Source organism: Lissotriton vulgaris, chromosome 11 (assembly GCF_964263255.1).
Source record: "Lissotriton vulgaris chromosome 11, aLisVul1.2, whole genome shotgun sequence".
Taxonomy (NCBI): domain Eukaryota; kingdom Metazoa; phylum Chordata; class Amphibia; order Caudata; family Salamandridae; genus Lissotriton; species Lissotriton vulgaris.
Genome location: NC_141699.1, coordinates 301,206,866 through 301,225,392, shown reverse-complemented (window position 1 = coordinate 301,225,392; position 18,527 = coordinate 301,206,866). Strand labels below are relative to the sequence as shown.

The window sequence follows — 18,527 nt, the reverse complement described above, 5'->3', positions numbered from 1 at the left end:
ATAATGTCTGCAGCCAACACGTATGTTAGTTGTACCTTCTTTTGGACATAGCAAAGCAAAACAGCCTGCTTCTGGACGTTTGTTCCAAAGCACGCCCAGATCACTCTTACATAAATTTTTGCACTAGACATGGCCTTTTAAGAAATACAATTATGAGTTTTTATCTGGAGCGTCTGTTCTTTCTCAGTTGCATCAAGAGACCACTTTGTGGGAATTGGTTGCACTTTACAAGTTAGGATAACATAACAAAACAATGGCAAATTTAACAGTAACCATGTGGTTCCTTACCAAGCTCCTCATAGAGAAGCATGACTACTGTTGGTCGTTGCTAAACTGCAGCGAATCATTTGTGCTCCATAGATGCTCAGTGAAAGGGTTTAGGGCATCACAAAGGTGATGAATGGATGCTTGAATTAATCTCAACCACTAGCATTCACTCTGGCCACATCCCAAAGCATCATCTTTTGCCCACCATGCCACCTCAATTTCGACCAAACCATATGCAAATCCGTTTTGACCCTGCTCCAATGGGAACAGTCCAGCCCGAACTGCAAGGCCAGGTTCTCATTGAGTCCTGAACACAAGGAACCCAGGACCAATTTCACCTGTATACGGGCTCATTAACCAGGTATAGCTTGGTTTCAGTAGCAGTCGGTGCACTACCCACATTGGGTATAACCCTCACACTCAAGGATTGAAAACAAGGTGACGGATGGAATGATGCTTGAATTAATCTCAGCCACTGGCTGTCGCTTGGGAAAACAGTTTAGGCATAGTTTAGACCCAAAATAAGGTCCATCCTAGACTTTGTGAGCAGGAAGTGGGACTGTTGCGCAATGGGGTAGAGATTCCTAATAGTTAAATTGTCTTTGTGAGTAATACCTGTCTGACTATTGGTACCTTCACTCAAAGTGAAAGGTTTCCCTGAGGAAAAGGCATATGTCTATCTGCAACAACTACAAAAAACATACCAGTTATGACAACACAAATAGGCCAAAACAAATTAGTTGTAAGTGTGCAAATGTATTTAATACAATAGGACAAATATTAGGTAAATTCTGATGCAGAGATAATAAAATTGGGTCAAACAATTATTTTCAGTCTCAGCATTTTCCATTCTTTTCTGAAGATGGTTGAAGGGGGGAGTGGCAGCACATCTGTTTTTGGCACTGAAAAAGAACAGCTTTTATAGAAGTGAGTAAATATTTTGCGGAAAAGTTGAATTTTTGCTCGGATGCACCAAAGTTAACCAACATCATTGAAATATCTTTCTAAAAAGTATCTTGATATGTGCCCACATTTTGTGTGCTTGTTTCTCTTCACCTATTTAGTTTTTCATCGATTTTCTGTTATTGCCAGCTAAGGGGTCTCCCTCCAACACCAATTCAGGTCTAGATCACGATGCCCTGGTCCAGATGTCCATTGGGATTCCTCTGCAGCAGCTCGGGCCTCCAGAAGCCGGCCATAAAAAAGTGCAGTTGTAACTGGCTCACTAGCTTTTATTCAAGTGGCCACAACTTCCACTGTTCACATGGTCTCCTGCATTCTCCAGAAGATCCAAAGGCTTTACTAGCAGGAATAGACCCCTGTATTGGCTGTCTCCAAAAACTTGGAGCAATTTTCTGGTTTCAGAGCAAGATGCAGCTGAAAACAGCTCTCTTGGCAATCGCCTGGCAGGTGGTCAGGCATTCTTCAGTCTAATACATAAGAGAATTGTCCATTCTCCATTAGTTCCGGAACAGTTTCCTGATGAAAATGGATCTAGTAGGGCATTGCAAATGCTAAAAATAATTACTGAGTGCCATGTCAAAAATCCTATGGCTTTCCACTCCCGGGTTTTGCAGCAATTTTACCCATTTCCTATTTTATAGTATTCATAAAGGTAAAACCCATCTCAAATCCCTTTACTCATAGAAACCAAAAATATCCGATTTCTTGCTCCATTGTGCTCAATTCTCCAACTTCCACCCTATAGTTGCCCAAACACTCTGAATGAGTGTCAAGGAACCCCCCCCTCCTAGTGCCAACCTGCTTAAGTCCCCACATGCACCAATCTTAATGTGGTTTTTGCCTCTATGTGGTGCTGTTCCCAGAACTCACACACTAGTGTTGCATAAGCTATTCACACACATATTTAACCTGGGATGCCTGAACCTGTGGTAGGCTTTCCCAGTCTAAGGAATGCATAGTATATGTGTAAAACAGAAAGACAGCTAAGAACGGAAATTTCTGTTTATACACTGAAGCTGAGTTTAGGCAGATTATATTCAGTTGTCCCAAAATGTATCAAACAGCATAGGGAGTAGAAATCTGACCAGCTCAATGGCACTTTCATACAGGATTTCCTATATTCTCTATTCTATTTATTCACACAGCCTTAGGTGAGGTACCCAATATTTAATTGCAAAGTTTTCTATAGCGCTGGCTAGACCCGGAGGTATCAGAGCGCTTTACATGAGGATCAGCAAGTTACAGGATACATAGTTATATCAGTTGAATCAGCGAGGTACAGGTTACATAATTATATCAGTTGAATCAGCGAGTTACAGGTTACATAGTTACAACCGTTTGAATCAAAGATTCACAGAGTGAGGAGGAGTGAAGAAGACACGAACGGGGAGAAGAGGAAACAATGTCCGATGACCGGCTGGGCAGGTGACTGCCAAGGGATTTGTTGCTAATAATAATACACATGGCGTCCTCTCTAAACCATTTTGATTTTCTTGTTCTTTATTCATGACCTCTACAGATATTATGTCATGTCTGTATGTTGATAGTGCAACTATAGGGAGATCCTGAATCAACTGTGGAGCATTGAGATGACACATCTGGGCTCTGCTAAATAGGAAGAGTTAATCCTTAAGTCTGCAAGCCAATAGGCCTCTTACAATGACACTTCATCCTCCGTAGGAACAGTGAAACCTGAGACCTTGGACCAGGCTTTTCTGGTCCACCCTCAGTGGCCTAAAAGCACAAAGGTATCCTGCAGCTTTTCTGTGTGCATTCATTGATTAGCCACAGAATATATGTATTTGTGCTTGTGTTGGGGAGAGCCATGTATACTTGTACTTGGTGTGACATATTCCGGTGCTTCCTTTGAGAGATTCTCGGGGTGACAAGCCTAGGACGGCATAGACAGCTGAATTCTTCTCTTCCTTCAGGTACACTCTCTGGTGTTTTTTGAAAAGCGAAAGCGGGACTGATAATTATTGCCTGTAGAGTGGACCTATGAGAGGCTATGACCACAGAGATGTTGGCAGCAGGGAATGGCAGAGACAACTGTTTCTACTCCAGTTATAGATGGGGAGAGTGGTGGGCTAAGGGTAATGCATTGTAAGTGGAGAAGATCGGCTGAGCAACAGATCCACAACACAACCACTGAATGTTATATTTGGATCTGATGAGTGGTGGTTCTAAAATCAGAGTCCCCACTTGAAAGCATAGTACTGGATTGCAGGTATTGTCTTTTCTCCAGCAATTCTGCTCTTCCAATAACAGCAGAGCACTGAATTTGCAGCTGTGATGCAGCATGTGGTGGACCTGAACTGGAGGGCCAGCCTGATGCCTTATTTATCTTTGCTGCAGCCGGTCCACCATCTTGCTGCGCCTTCATACTAATGGACAGAAAGAACTGACGTACCAGCCAGGAGACCACCTCGGAGTATTTCCAGGCAACCACGATGACCTGGTTAGTGCCTTGATGGAGCGGCTGGAGGACGCTCCGCCACCCAACCAGCTGGTGAAGGTGGAGCTGTTAGAGGAGCGAAACACAGCTTTGGGTAAGGCAAGCTTTGTTCTCCACAGCCATGGTGTGCTATCATCTCTCTCTTGTCACACACATCATTTATTGCAATGAGATGTCAAAGATGTCTTTAGCGGTTGGCGATATTGGGAATATGTAAAAAATTGGCAGGTATCCTGTCTACCAACCACATAATTCCCCTGCCACATTTGGAGACATGGAGAGCTCCGTGTTTCAGACAGCAGAGTCAAAGCTGACTTGACCAGTATAAACACCCTGTTCTCTGCATAACCACCAGCAGATGTAGCGCTGGAAGCCTTGCCCAATCTACTGCAGGCCTTCCAACACTATATCAGCTGTGTTCTGTTCTGTCTGGGAAGGAATAAACTAACAATGCCCCCTACACACTGAGAGAAAATTCCCTGCATGCAAAGGGCATTTATTTTGCATTCTCCAGAAATCAAACCTTCCCTTGGTGGGTGGCGGGGGGAGGAGGCTTTGCCTAAAAAGTTGGTGCTGTCCCAAGGCTGGCAGAGGTGGTGACCCTAGTGGTGGCTGGTGACATTTGAAAGTGGTGGGCATAAAGGGAGTTTCCAACTGTCTTGCCTCTCAATTCACTAATGGTTTGCCATTATGTTTATGTTTAAAAACTATGACTTTTAATAAATGGTTCTCAGTGCAGTGCAATAATGTGACATTCAATGTCAAAGCTTTCACATGTTGAAATACAATTTTTTTGACTTTTGAGTAGACTTTGTAGTTATATATGTGATGTTTGCAGTCTGATTTACATAGCAAACATTTTCAGGGCTTGGTACGTGGACAGGCTTCAAGAGCCAGGCCAAACCATTGCCTCGACCCTGGCTCGGCTCTCCCTGTTAATTTGTTGGCTTGCCCACCTTTATTATACTCCAGGGAATCTTGGTCATCAGGATGGATTCAAAATTAGTAAAATATAGCTTGTCAGAACCTCTCAGCTGCTTCATTGACTCGGGCCGAGAGGACCTCACAGACTGAATTGAGCTCTGATCCAACGGAGGCAGGCCTCTTCTCAATGATTCCCGGGCACTGCAGGCTGAGATGCATCTGTGGTGGTAAGTAACATAAAAGAGGTGCAAAGTGTACAATCCCGAGGACACCAGAGCAAGCACCTGTAGCAAGATTACAGTAAATTGTATATCTATACATTTGAAAAGCATTAGCATTCGCTATACAATAAATAAGCAATAACTAGTGTGTAACTGGAATCAACATAACACATTTTTATTCGGAAATGATGTCAGCGATGAAGAGAGAGTACAAACATACAATGCAGCCTAATACAATACTTTCATCCCCAAATTCTCTGCGCGCGCCTTCATTCGGCTATTAAATTGCCCAGTAGAGTCTGAGAAGTATATGAAAAGGTGGGATAAGGAGTTCTATGTCTCCCATGAAGAGGAAAGTCTGATCTGTGTAGCAGACCAAGTGGTTGAAATAAAAGCACTGTGACTGGACCATAAGAAAAACTTATTTATTATTATCTTACATTTTGTAATACGGGGGCCAGCATTGCAACAAATATAGGAGGGTCAATGTCCCAAAGCCACAATATAGCATTCGTCCCTGTGTGACTCCCAGGTGCTTGGTAACACACTCAAAAAGAGCCTTTATGTCTTTGTTGATGTTATCCACCACTCATCCAGTCTCCTTAAATTTCACTCTGTCAGGCAAAAGCTGAATCTTTAGCATGTATAAAACTACCCTTCATCAATACCTCTCTCATTTGGACTTTGTTTCAACCCAACTATCCTTTCACCCATTTTTATTCCTTTTTGGCATCTTTAACTCTGTGCCAATTTGCCACAGATGACAGAGTGAAATATTTTTTTCACAACTTAAGCCTCTTTCTGTGGGTATTTATTATTTTTCTATGATGAAGAATCTGCCACACATTATTCACTTGTTTTGTAGTTTTTGAGTAGTTATTAGTAGTCCAAACACCAAGTGTAAATATGATCATTGGGGAGATAGTACCCTGCATGCCACAGCAAATTCTGGTAGAGCTGTGTTTTTCCTCTATTTCTTTTGGCTTTCTACGTCATTAGAGCTGTGACACAATAGCTCGTGTACCGCCTTTCTATGTGAGAGTGCCTACTGCCCCTCAACCCAGGCTATGCAGTGGCTGGTGGGAGTGTGATTCTAGATAGGGATATTGCTTGCTGCATTTCCCTAGTAAAGGTTCACTCATCCACCTAGCTGGGGCCTTCAACATGTCTGAGAAGTGAATGAAGAATGGACCCCATGTGCATGCTGAACTAGATGGTAGTTTCCTTTGTGAGGTCTAGCTAGCTCATCTTATCTTGCACAGTTGCTTTTCTCAGTCACCCTCCTTAAAAACCTGTTTTGTTGATCGGTAAGGCGAGATCGCAATATAGGTTTGTCCTGTCCCGATCTAAACTCATTTCTCGTTCTTTTCCTGTGTTATTACAATCTCCTATGTAATTGGAACAGATGCAGAGCAATGTCTGAGCCCAGCCCCCATAAAGCTAGAACAGCAAGAGTGGGTCTGCCTAGCTTAGAAGCATGCACAGTCTGCCCATCAGCAGTAAGAGGTGCCATTACAGGATTGACAGATGGAGGGACTTTTTAATGTTTTAGACCTGACTGGCTCAAGACTTCCTACTTAGACATCGAAGGGGAAATAAGGACTGGGCCATTAGCCATTACTGGTTTCTTCATCCTTGCCGTGGAAATGGCCGGGCCCTGCACACCAGTGAAGAGAAGAAGGCTATAGGACAAGGAGGGGGCCACTGTCAAACCAGACTGGGCCTATGACTGAGAAACCTCCAAACATTGCCTTGCTACTGTGGCCTGTTGCGAAACTAAGAGCTTACCTGTCTGCATGAGGCACTACCTATGCCTGACCGGTGGAGTCCATGTGATTCAAAAAAAGATCTTCACAAAGCCCAGCTGGCTGCAAGACCTATGTGGGGATGTCTTGATTGGCAGGGGTCACTCAGGTGCTATGAGTTCTTCACAGCCCAACTGAACAGGAGTGGGAGACATAAAGAAGAGTGTCACTGGCGTTGTGGGCTTGTCATCAATTCAGGGATAAGTCTTTACAGTTACCAATCCACCTCATGACCACATAGTGATTGTGTCTCCCCTCTCCAGCTCCAGAAGTACCTGTAAGCAGTAAGCCTCCCTATCCCCTGTGTGGACTCTTTTTCTGATGACTAGAGGAGATCACCCTCATCACAGAATTGTATGAACCATATTTTCTGGAAATTACTTTTGAAGATGCAATCAAGGCTAGCACTAAACAGACAAACACCTAGCTGGGAATGAGGCCACCAGGAACTGCAGTGGACTACGACCATAAATAGACATCACTTGGGACACATGTTCACCATTGACCTTTACTAGATCTTAAAGGGGAAAACTGGCATTCACTGGATGTAGTCCTCGATGTGTGATTTGTGGCTTTTCTATAGCTCTTTTGGGAATTACACTTTTTAGTTTTAGAACTTGTGTACTGGAGCGGATAAGGTATCAGTCCTCTGAGTTGTCCAGTGAGTAAATCCAAACCAACCCTATTAGGAAAACAATGGAAATGGTACAAATGTTAAGAAAAATTAACGTAGTGCCTAGCGCTATTGAGCTTCAGTCGGCCCTGGAAGTTGCTGTCTTATCATAGCCTGTTCTATTTACTTACCTTTCCTTTTCATTCTCAAAGATAAAGCACTGACTGGACGTTGATGTTATTGAGTGCTATTTGTTGTGCCCTACTGAATCTAAGTTTATAATTCCCTTTACTTGATTGAGTTTGCCTTCTCTAACTTGAGAGAGCCTAATGCTAAAGAAGTAACTTGGTTATCCAATTGGAGTGTAGAAGCATTGTGACCCCAGGGCACTTATAGTAAATGACAGAGCTCACTTAGGATGATACCCAGTAACCACTGTCTGTCCCTGGACACCAAGAATAGGCCTCACATTCCTATGAAAAGTCCCTCTAAGATCATAGTGACACACCACACAGTCAACATGTAAGATAACATTAGTCCTCTTCAAACACATTACGAAATGCTGCATACAAACAGTAAAATTAATGTCACAGAATGATTATATGGACTCCAAGCAACTAGAAAAGAAAGTTATCTCCTCTATACCTTTTTGTCTAACACTCACCAGGCGGCTTGCCTGAGAGACTCTTGAATCACTCCAACAAATCTGTTATTCTGGTATTGCTGTCTCATCTTTTAGCTTCACTTACTCCTGTTCTCCCCTTCCACTCTTCATCCCAGCAGCAATCTAACTCTACAATTCTTGAACATTCTCCCTGTCCCTTACCCTTCCTGCCTAAAACTCCTTTCCTTCCCAGCTAGCACCCTCCAATCATGTCTCATGACTTCAACCACCACCCAACTCAGCGTGCTTCATGAATCCTGCTCATTCGAGTTTCCTGATAATCTTAACCGCTCACAACTTTCCACTCATGCTCTCTGTCCCCTTGATATTAATATTTTCAACTTTTTGGACTGATATGGGGTTAAGCACTTTAAACACTCCATGAACTTTAGGCTCTCCTGGAACGAGGCTGCATGTGCTGTGCATATTAAACTCTAGGTATTCCATTTGCTTTATATAAATGACTGCAAATCAGTATTCAACCCCTTCGGTGCGGCCGCGATTCCCCTGGTGTGCTGTAAACAGCACGAACAGGGGCGGGCCGTGACGAACCCCAGCCGTCATCAGCACACGAGCACCGTAGTGCATGACGGCTGGGGTTCGTCATGAGCATGGAAGATCGTTTTGACAACACGATGTTGCTGTTTTGATTTGAGTAATTGCTTTGCTTGGGAATCACTTTATTTTTAGCCTAGCTTCCAAACTATAAGTGCTTGGGCATTTGCTTTCTTTGATTCAATGCATGAACTGCTTTGAAATTGGTGTTCATCTTTGATATAAATGAGTAAGTCTGGCAGCGCTGAGCTACTATGAAATGTATCCGCTAAATATACCCGACTTTGAGGACTGGCCTTTTAAGACTTTCTGTCAAGCCGGTGCCTTCAGATAATTGAAAGGACTATGACATAGCAGGTCGCATTTTGCTTGCCCGTCAAACGACTTGCTCCATACCAGCCTTTGCTGCCACTCAGTACTTAATGTGTTTTAAAAAAAATGCAGAAATCCAGTGTTTTTCTTAAGAACCCGCCTATGGTGCTGCGCCATGTGTGTGTGTGGGGGGAAGGGGGGGGGGGGGGGGGGGAATGGAGACCTGGGGCCTCATTTATGAAAAGTGACGCATCGCTGCGTGAAAACAGCGATGCGTCACTTTTCACTGCGCACTCCTTGCGACACCAATGATGCGTCATATTTAATGTATGTAAGCGCAAAAGTGACGCATTGCTGGAGTGTGTCACAAAAGTGACGCAACTCCAGCAATGCGTCCTTTCACATGGGGAAAGCCCCATGTGAAAGGGCTTGCATCAGTCTTACGCCTGCTGCGAGGCAGGCGCAAGATTTTAACGCAACAGCATCCTAAAAGTGACGCAGTGAAATCTCATAGATTCACTGCGTCACTATTACGTGGCTTTTTGCGGGGGAACGCCCCCTCTGCATACATTATACCTGACGCAGGTATAATGTGGCGCAGGGGTTTAAAAAGTGACGCATCTACCTAGATGCGTCACTTTTTAAAAATGGCGCAACAAGGCGCATATTTTACGCCGCTAGTGCGTCACAAAAAGTGACACACCGGCGGCGCAAAACTGACGCAAGGCCTCATAAATAAGGGCCCAAGGCTGCCAATTCCTGATTCCACCTCATGCCTCTTTCTTCCTCCACTCTACAGTTCCTATCTGTTCCCCTCACTCTTGCAGGTTGTCCTTAAATTCTGCTACCTTCCTTTGTCTCTCTTTTCCTTGTTCATCCCTGCTTCCTCCTACTTCCATTTTCTGCCTTTCTTTTGCTCTTGGTTAAAGTCTGATGTTGAAAAATACGTACCGATCTCCAAGACAAGTGTTGGTGCTCACCACCTGCAACTTCTGGCACAAATTAAGCACTGAAGTCAACCTAGTTATTGGCCAATTGGGATGCCTTAAGATTCCCCAACAGGGAAGTTTGCTCCGGACTTGACTCCTCTGTTCTTTTTTCTGTCTCTTGCCCACATGCTTTTTCACAGGTGTCATCAGTAACTGGACCCCGGAGGAGCGCATCCCAGCATGCACCGGCTTCCAAGCATTTAAGTATTATTTGGACATCACCACGCCACCCACGCCTCTCCTCATGCAGCAGTTCGCACTACTGGCCACGAACGAGAAGGAGAAAAAACGCCTACAAGTACTCAGCAAGGTCAGCCCTGAGTGACACTCACCTTCGTTAACAGGCGTGGCAATGCGTGATGACTTTTTGCGCAGGGAGTTAACCTCAATCCATTTATACTTTCAGCATTGCATGCCCTAGTGAACTTGCTATGTCACCATCCCTCGCTGTAGATTTAGCTTTCAAGAGGTTAAGACAGAGTTTGCAATGCAGTCTCCGACTTTAACCCCCATAGATTTCTTCAAAAGGTTTGTCATCATTTTGAAAACCCCTATGTATAGTGGGAAGCTTATGCAGAGTGGAACTTGAGAAATGAGTCTGGTTATCTCTCACCAGTGGTCAGTAGGGACCCTTGCCATAATCCTTCCTTACTTCAAACACTAGAACATTTGATGAACTGAAGGACAAAATTTCCATTAGAAAATAATGGCCTTTTTAGTTCTATGAGGCTGCAATATTCAGCTGTAAGAATGAACAGTGATGCACAGCAATTCTGCCCTTCACGAAGGTTAGAAAACAGGACAAAAACTAATTTTATTTTAGATTTCTGTATCTAATTTTTGGGGAGGACTATGCCACAAAAAAAGAAAGAATTGGAGGAAAATAATGGCCGGGTTATAGTTTCACCTCATAATAAAGTAAAAAAGAAAGACAGACCTTTTGTATATTGTTTATCCGAATGGTCTTCCAAATGTATACTAAGAACCCCTCTATGTATACCTTTTTACAACTATATTTCAGCCTCCTCAAAAGGGCCATATAAGTAAAGTTTCTGGCTTACTTCAGCATAGTTTCACAATAGTGGCTTAAAGATCCCCATGTGTAGGGGTTTGAGAGACTCAACCAACACTGGTTTTATGATTGGATCTTTTTATTTTTTCTACTTAACAGTGACCTAGGCGTAAGGATTGTATTAGCTAATTGCCAGGGTAAACTGAAACCCCAGGCTAACATGTCACCTAATAGCTACCACTATCCTCTCCGAGGGCCTTATGTATCAAGGCCAAATGGGTTCGCAAACGCCGATGTTTGCGAACCCATTTTCGCAAAATGGTATGTATCAAACAATTTGGGTGCAAAATAAGGAATCACAAAATTTGCCATTCCTTATTTTGCGATTGCATTTAAGGAATCACAAATTTTGCGATTCCTAAATGCAATGTATCAAGGAAAAAAAAATTCCAAAATGCCATTAAGGAATCGCAAATTACCACCAACTTCTAGTTGGTGGTAAGTTGCGAATTCTTTAAAAAAAGCTTTTTTTGAAAATTCAATGGTGCCATGTGATGCTCATACATGCCCTTAGGGCATGTATGTGCGCCATATGCGCACACATGTCATTTTCAGGGGTGCAGCAGGGTGTTCTTGAGACACCCCTGCACCCTTGAAATTATTCTCAATTTGCGATTAGCAAATTGCGAATCGCAAATTGAGAATAATTTCCCATTCATTCCTATGGGCCTCCTGGCCCATAGAAATGAATGGGAAATTATTCCTTAATTGCGATTAGCAATTTGCTAATCGTAATTAAGAAATTTTAAGGAATCGCTTAAATATAGCGAATTTCTTCATACATACCATTTTGCGATTTCTAAATAGCGGTTCCTTAAAAATCGCTATTAAGGAATCGCAAAAGGGTATTTTGATACATATGACCCTTAGTCACTGTCAGAGACATAACTATAATTCATTTGTGTTTCTAAACTCTAAATGTGTGTGAGCGATTCGCCAATCGCCATTCACGTTTTATTCCAGCTTGACCCATACAATATTAAAATACGGATGGAAACCACCCAAACGCCTCACCCAAATCAGTATGTTTCAGCAGATTGTATTGCTAATGGGGTTCACGCTCGTTCTCCAAGGCTTCATGTTTTACCTAATACCTGGCAGATGAAAGAGTTGATTTATGTTGGTAAACAGACCCACAGAGAGCACTTTTCAGAAGACAATTGGAAGGACAGTCTGATAAATCATAAAAATAATGCCTGGTCAGCTCTGTGTTACTGAGTTCATGTTACAGAAAAATATTTTTTCTTAAGGTAGACCCTTGCAATACTTAGCCAACGACCATTGAGCACAGACGTCTGCCTAAGTGCCAGGCAAACAATTTCAATATTTAACAGCAGCCCTGCCCTGACCAAATTACAGACACTTACACTACTGTCTCCGAAACGTAATAGCCTCTTTTCACTCTATTACAAAGCTAAAGGGGAAGGGCTGATCTCAATACGTGGCCATCACTCACACATTCTCAGAAGTCACATTGATCCACAAGAAAGAGGAAAGTTTTCTCTTGAGATAACAAGTGTGTTGTTCATTTAATCCAGCCACCATATCTTAAGAATTAAGGGGCTGATTAGGATAGCGGACGGACTTTCAACCGCCGCCCACCCTATCAGAAATGGGACCGCTTAACAGAATGTCGGCGTTCCCGACATAGGCTTAATGATGCAACTGCCACCACGGTGGTCGCAATACCTATACTTTGCATTGCGGTGGGTGCTGCTAGTTGTAGCACCCACTGCAATCCAAAATAGGGACACCTAACATATCCCTGCACTACGTGGCAGGCACCATGCGGTGTCTGCCACATGGTGCAGGGATATGTAGAGGGGCACCTCAGTGCCCATATTGCAGTGCCAGGGAGGAAGGGGGGCCTGCTATGGCCCCCCAATATCCCTTTATGCCTGCCTTTTCATGGTGGGTTCACTGCCATGAAAGGGCCGGCAGAAAGGAACATCATAATGTGGTGCCTGGCAGGCACCGCCACCATTGTAGGCACGTCTCGCCCGCACCGGCAGGCTCAAGGAACCCGTCGGATGAGTGGCGGTCGGTTTTGTCAACCGCCAATAAACCACCCATCATCCTAATGTGGCAGGCGGGAAGCTTGCTTTGGATGGCGGTGAGACCGCCACTGACCGGCTGTCAGTGGCAGTCTCTCCGCCATCCTAATCAGCCTCGAAGTTTCAGACCTTTGGGTCCTGAAAATCCTTTAAAGTCTAACACCGATGTAGTAAAAATCTTGATATGCTGTAAAAATACATTTATTCTTTCAATAGTTCAGAACTCAAAACTGGCTTTTCTGCTCTCCTTGATGCTTTGAGTAAAGCCTCTGATTTTCAAGGAAAGTCTTGAGATGGCAGTTCAATTATGACCAACTCCCAGGCTGCATAAGTATGCCTGTCTATGGTCCACTGGCGGAACCCACAGAAAAAAGCTGAAGAATGGCCAGGAGTTTGGTCTTCATTTTAAAATGCCTGGCAAGTGTCAGTCAAAAATGTCTAAGAACACTCCCTTTCTGTTTCCTTTCAACCAAATGAAGGTCATTCTTTAAGTTATTGCTCACATTTTTTAAATGCTTTTCAAGTTGCATCCCTGTGCACCTCAGAAAACTTGGGGACCAATGTGGCCCTCGCAGAATTCTACGATACTACGGTGATTGGTTGTTAAGATATACAGATTGACATACACTGTATTAGTAGGGCATGTACCTGCGTCAAATTCAGTTTGTTCAAATTAATGTTTAGCTCAGATTGCCACCTCTCAGACATTAGGCCCAAGGACACACCCAAGCCATGTACATCCACTTCCTACTTTGGAAATAGAAGCCAGACATGACCAATAAGTCTTATGGAAGAGCTCCTTTTCCAACCACGCCCCATCGACTGAAGTATTAACTCAGCATTAGAGTGAATTTTGCCTTATGTAGGAGGTTGACCTCATAGTAGTGCAGACATTGGGTTGAAACGTCAACACACTGATCCCAGGACCAGTTGAAGGATTCTGCGAGGAAACTCATTTACTCAGTTCGCAGACTTACCTGACCATTTCTGGCCATCCTCCCCCTGTTTTCCCCCCCAAGAAAAACACTTTGTATGTATTACGCACCATCACTAAACCACTGAGCACCAAATGTCACCTTGTCACTTGTTCTATTTCACTATTTGACAGCCTTACAAATGCATATTGGGTGATTATGAATGATGACATTTATAAAAGCTCCTAATAATACCCTATATGGTTTCAATGTTTTTGTTTGTGTTGATTATGATTGATTTGTTTCTATTTTGAATAATATCTAGATTGATACAAATTGCCTGAAGAAATACTAACCCGACAGAACCAACTGTATCTTTATAAATGACTGCCCAGGTTCTGAGGGATACTTGGTTACCCCATTGCTACTAAAGTCACCTCCTATAGGAGCCATGCACATCCACTTCCTAAAGGGAGAGGGTGTGCTGCAGTGGCCAGAGCTGATGACTAGGGAGCTGGAGATCAGGGATGGCGTCTCGGCGTCGTTGCAACATCTTGTGATTCTGGGCAAATTACTTAATCTCCCCGTGCCCATGGACAGCGCCTGGATACCCTCATGGGTGATAAGCCGCTCTACAGAAATATCTAAACTTTGTGATTACAAAGAGACAAGACGGTTGACTATAGATTTCTGCACCTCATGTCAGTTCTGATATCCGAAAAGATCCAACGCAAACAGCCCTGGCATCAACCGTCTATAGGTGCCACTGTGCTCCAGATCCTCCAAATTACAATTGGGTGGGCGTGCGCGGAAGAATAGAGTCCAAAGATAGCAAATTTACTATTCTTTTGAGCCTTGATGAAGTTCTCCGATGGAGAACGAAACGCGTTGGCTGTAATTTAAAGCTCTGTTTTGATACTGAACACATAATAAAGGAACTTCAGTAAAATTAAATTGCTATCTTTGGACTCTATTCTTCCGCGCACGCCCACTAAGCATGGGCGGAAAATCCGTTACACTCGCAGATTTTGCGGATTTTCGGTAAATTCGCAATCCGCGAGATTCGCGAATTTCCCGCAAAATCCGCAAATCCGCGAGCAGCGGATTTTATGGCTTGCTCGCACTGTTCGCGTGAGTTCGCGGCTTCCCAGTTCAACTTCGCGCCCCGCGAATAAGCCCTAAATTGCAGAAATACGATCTTAGCAAAACTGAAACTACTTACCAGGTTCAAAAGTTCAAGCTCATCATTAGTAGCCATTTCCTGTAGTGCTTCCTGAGGGGCCCCTCCAGAGTTCAGTTGCCTACTTGCAACTATTATGTGACCCTGCTCTGACCCTCAGAATAGTTACACAAAGGTCCTGAATTACAGCTAAGGCAGACAAGCAGGAGCCAGGCTGGAAGTTCAAATCCAGTGACACATTAATCAGCCCCTAATTCATTATTGTCAGTTGGAGCAGGGCAGGTGTTGTAACTAATTTTGCAACAATGAAAGCACTTAGCAAGTGCAAAAGATCACTAATCAGGAAGCACTAAGGAAGCAGGTGCCAGCTAAAAAAATATTCTGTGACACATTAATCAGCCCCAAATTAATTCAGGTCACTTGAGGCAGGGAAGGTGTGCTTTGCTTTGCCACAATAATGTACACCAGAGGGTGCTGTGATGAAACAGAGGGTGGCATGGGTGGGCCAGAGGGTGGCATGAGTAGTCAGAGAGTGGCAGTGGTGACAGAGAGTGGCAGTGATGAAGAAGAGTGTCCCAAACAGGCTGGACACGTAGAAACAACAAGTTCGCAAAACTTGCAACCCGACAGGTAAGTTCGCGTTTGCGAAATTGTACAAAACCCTCGCGAACTGGCAGAAACCCGCGCGAACATACAAAAAAAAATCCGCAAATTCGCGAGAATTCGCGGATTTTGCGGATTGCGAGTTCGCAAATCCGCAAAATTCGCGAACGCGAGATTCGCAAAATTCGCCCATGCTTAACGCCCACCCAATTGTAAATCTCTAAACTTTAACTTTAAATAAGCTGAAGACTAGAAACATATCAAAGAAAAATACGAGACCACTAAGAGTCATAAGAAATCACAAATCAAAAAATAAACATAGTTTACAATTCCATTATCAACCCACCACACATCGATAATTCTAGCTGGTGTTCCAAAAGAAAAAGTAAAAAGTAACTATGGTAGGAAATTCCAAACGCTATAAGCCAAGACTGGCACTCACAAATCGTTCTTGCTTACCAAGAGCCACTTCCTATCCAAGAATAAATCATAAAACAGAAGACAGAAGCAATACAGCTCCTCAGGCTACTAGATCCAGGGATCATGCATCTTCTGCAGCTTTGACAATGTAGGATCCAAGTTATAAGGCAGCTATTAGATCTCTCTAGCATCCTGAGAGTTCAACATTTACAGAGGAACGGACTAGGCCTGGGTAGAATGTAGCACCAGAGGATAGATACCCTTAGTACATATTGCTAAGTAACCATCATCCTCCTCCTCTGTAAGACTGGAGCTGCTCTAGACCAATGTCTCAGTCCCTCTCTAGCTGACCAGCAATCGTGCCCTTCTCAAAGTCTTGGACAGGTAGCGTGACCAGCTCTTTCCAGTATCTTCAATTCACTGGAATCAAAGAGCTAGCAGACCTTACACGACACCCCATTTGACCATTATGAAAGCAGGGAAGTGACCTCACACAACCTTAGACCAATGTTCTGTGCTTTTTTATTTTCTGCACACAAAAAACCTAGAAGCTGATTGATGGCACACTCGGTTGTTACATTTTTTAAACAAAAGCTAAACCCACAGTCAACTTTGAAGGACCAGTAGTCAGACTAGTTAGGTCGCTGGCATCCCAAAACAGTCCACAGAGGGACTACACAAGCTATTGCTACCCGAGCTGTCAATTAATGATGCCTCTGGCTTTTGTTAAAGGCAATAAATTATGTGAAGGAGTGAGACCATGAAAAGGGATTTTTCTTATGATGTTTTTGTCTATTTTTCAGGGTTTGCAAGAATACGAGGAGTGGAAATGGTACAAGAATCCAACAATTGTGGAGGTTCTTGCAGAGTTCCCATCGGTGCAGATGCCTACTTCTTTGCTCCTGACCCAGCTTCCCCTCCTCCAGCCTCGTTATTATTCCATCAGCTCCTCTCCGGAAATGCACCCTGATGAGGTGCACCTCACTGTCGCTGTGGTCTCTTACCGCACCAGAGGTATTGGGAAACCCCTGACTGGGCAGCTATGGCTTCAGGAGCCATAGTTTTGGGGGCACTGAGGAAATGTTTTTTGTGTATGTGTGTGCATGTAGAACTACAGAAGGGTGTGGGAGAGGAAGTCCAGGGGAAAGCAGCAACAGGTTGACTATTTAGGAAACCTCAGTTATGTGGGAGTAAGTGCCTCTGAACCTAAACCTCTCTAACTTCACCAGGAAAGGAAGATTGCATGTGCAAAAGTGAAGCTTACCCCTCTCACTCAGCCACATCAGACCAGTAACAAGCTTAGTACTTCCCCGTCCCACAGTTCTGGCTGTGTGCACAATAATAGCTACCAGTTTAATGAGAGGAGGTTATCCTTTTCTAGAAAACAAATGCATTCAAGCTGTGTAACCAGGAGGGCTAATCCATCTCTGTTACTTCCTGCCAGATGGAGATGGACCAATGCACCACGGTGTCTGCTCTTCCTGGTTCAACAGAATACAAGCGGACGAGGTGGTTCCCTGCTTCGTCAGAGGGTAAGGGATTTAGATTTTTTTTTATTTCAGTAAAGTTTTTATTGAAAACTATATTTACATGGTGCGTAACATATACATGGGAGGTAATTCACAAAGGGAAAAAGAAGAAAAACACCCTGGGGGGGGGGGGGGGGGGGGGGGGGTTATAGGGAGGCAACACAAGTCAATCATCTTGGTAATTAGTACTTCTGACTGTGGCTGTGAAGTTCTAGCAGTGTATTCAATTAGTTTGTGCCCTCGTATCGGTAGTCTTTAATTTTCCACTCAGTCCACCCCTGATGTCCTTTCGATTGTCTCTCGCACGTAAAGAGAAAAGTGAAAGCTGCACTATCCAAGTTTGTTCTCAAAATCACAGTCTCCTTGGCAAACTGGAATTTTTTGACAGAACTATTGAAGTTGAGGGACGTGTATACCAATAGGTAGGCGGTTTTAATAGTTCTCATAGGAGAACACAGCTAGAACAATGATGTTTCGGAAGTTAGAGAGATTTTCAAGTAATGTTTAGGTTCATACACCAAACACAACATTTGGAACCTTCAAAGGTCATGCAACTTTGACCACCAGTCCACTTTTGTTATTTTAACACTTCTTGCAACATATCTGCGTCTAGAAGTGCTAACATTTAACTGTGACAAATATCAAAGTATACTTTTTAAGAGTAGTCAAATTATTAGCAGCTAAGATGAAACCAGTTTAGACAAGTAATTTAAAAGCTATAATATACCTTATGAATAGGTGCACGTGCAACAAAACATCTGCTGACGTTCCTTGAGACCCGTCTGATTTTGGTGAAGCACTGACAAGTACTAGTCAGAACAGGACCTAAAATGAATAGAATGAGGAGGGGTTGGGGGGTTGGAATGAAGCTTTTTCACTAACAAGTGAGAATTGGCTGTATTAATCATACAAGCCTTGGTAAGAGCAATCACCCCATCTCGCTCCTCCCCATTCCAGCCAAAGTCATCGAGAAGACCGTCAACAGAC

At 43.6% G+C, this 18,527-nt stretch overlaps 1 protein-coding gene across 1 annotated transcript in view; it reads left to right on the top strand.

Annotated features, from left to right (window-relative positions):
• NOS1 (nitric oxide synthase 1) overlaps positions 1-18,527 on the top strand; it is a 534,740-nt gene that overhangs the window by 462,325 nt on the left and 53,888 nt on the right. Inside the window, exons 20-23 of the mRNA XM_086943269.1 lie at positions 3,586-3,779; positions 9,909-10,078; positions 16,815-17,025; positions 17,456-17,543. Of these exons, the coding sequence (XP_086799395.1) occupies positions 3,586-3,779; positions 9,909-10,078; positions 16,815-17,025; positions 17,456-17,543 (663 nt within the window). The remainder of the gene's footprint in view (positions 1-3,585; positions 3,780-9,908; positions 10,079-16,814; positions 17,026-17,455; positions 17,544-18,527) is intronic.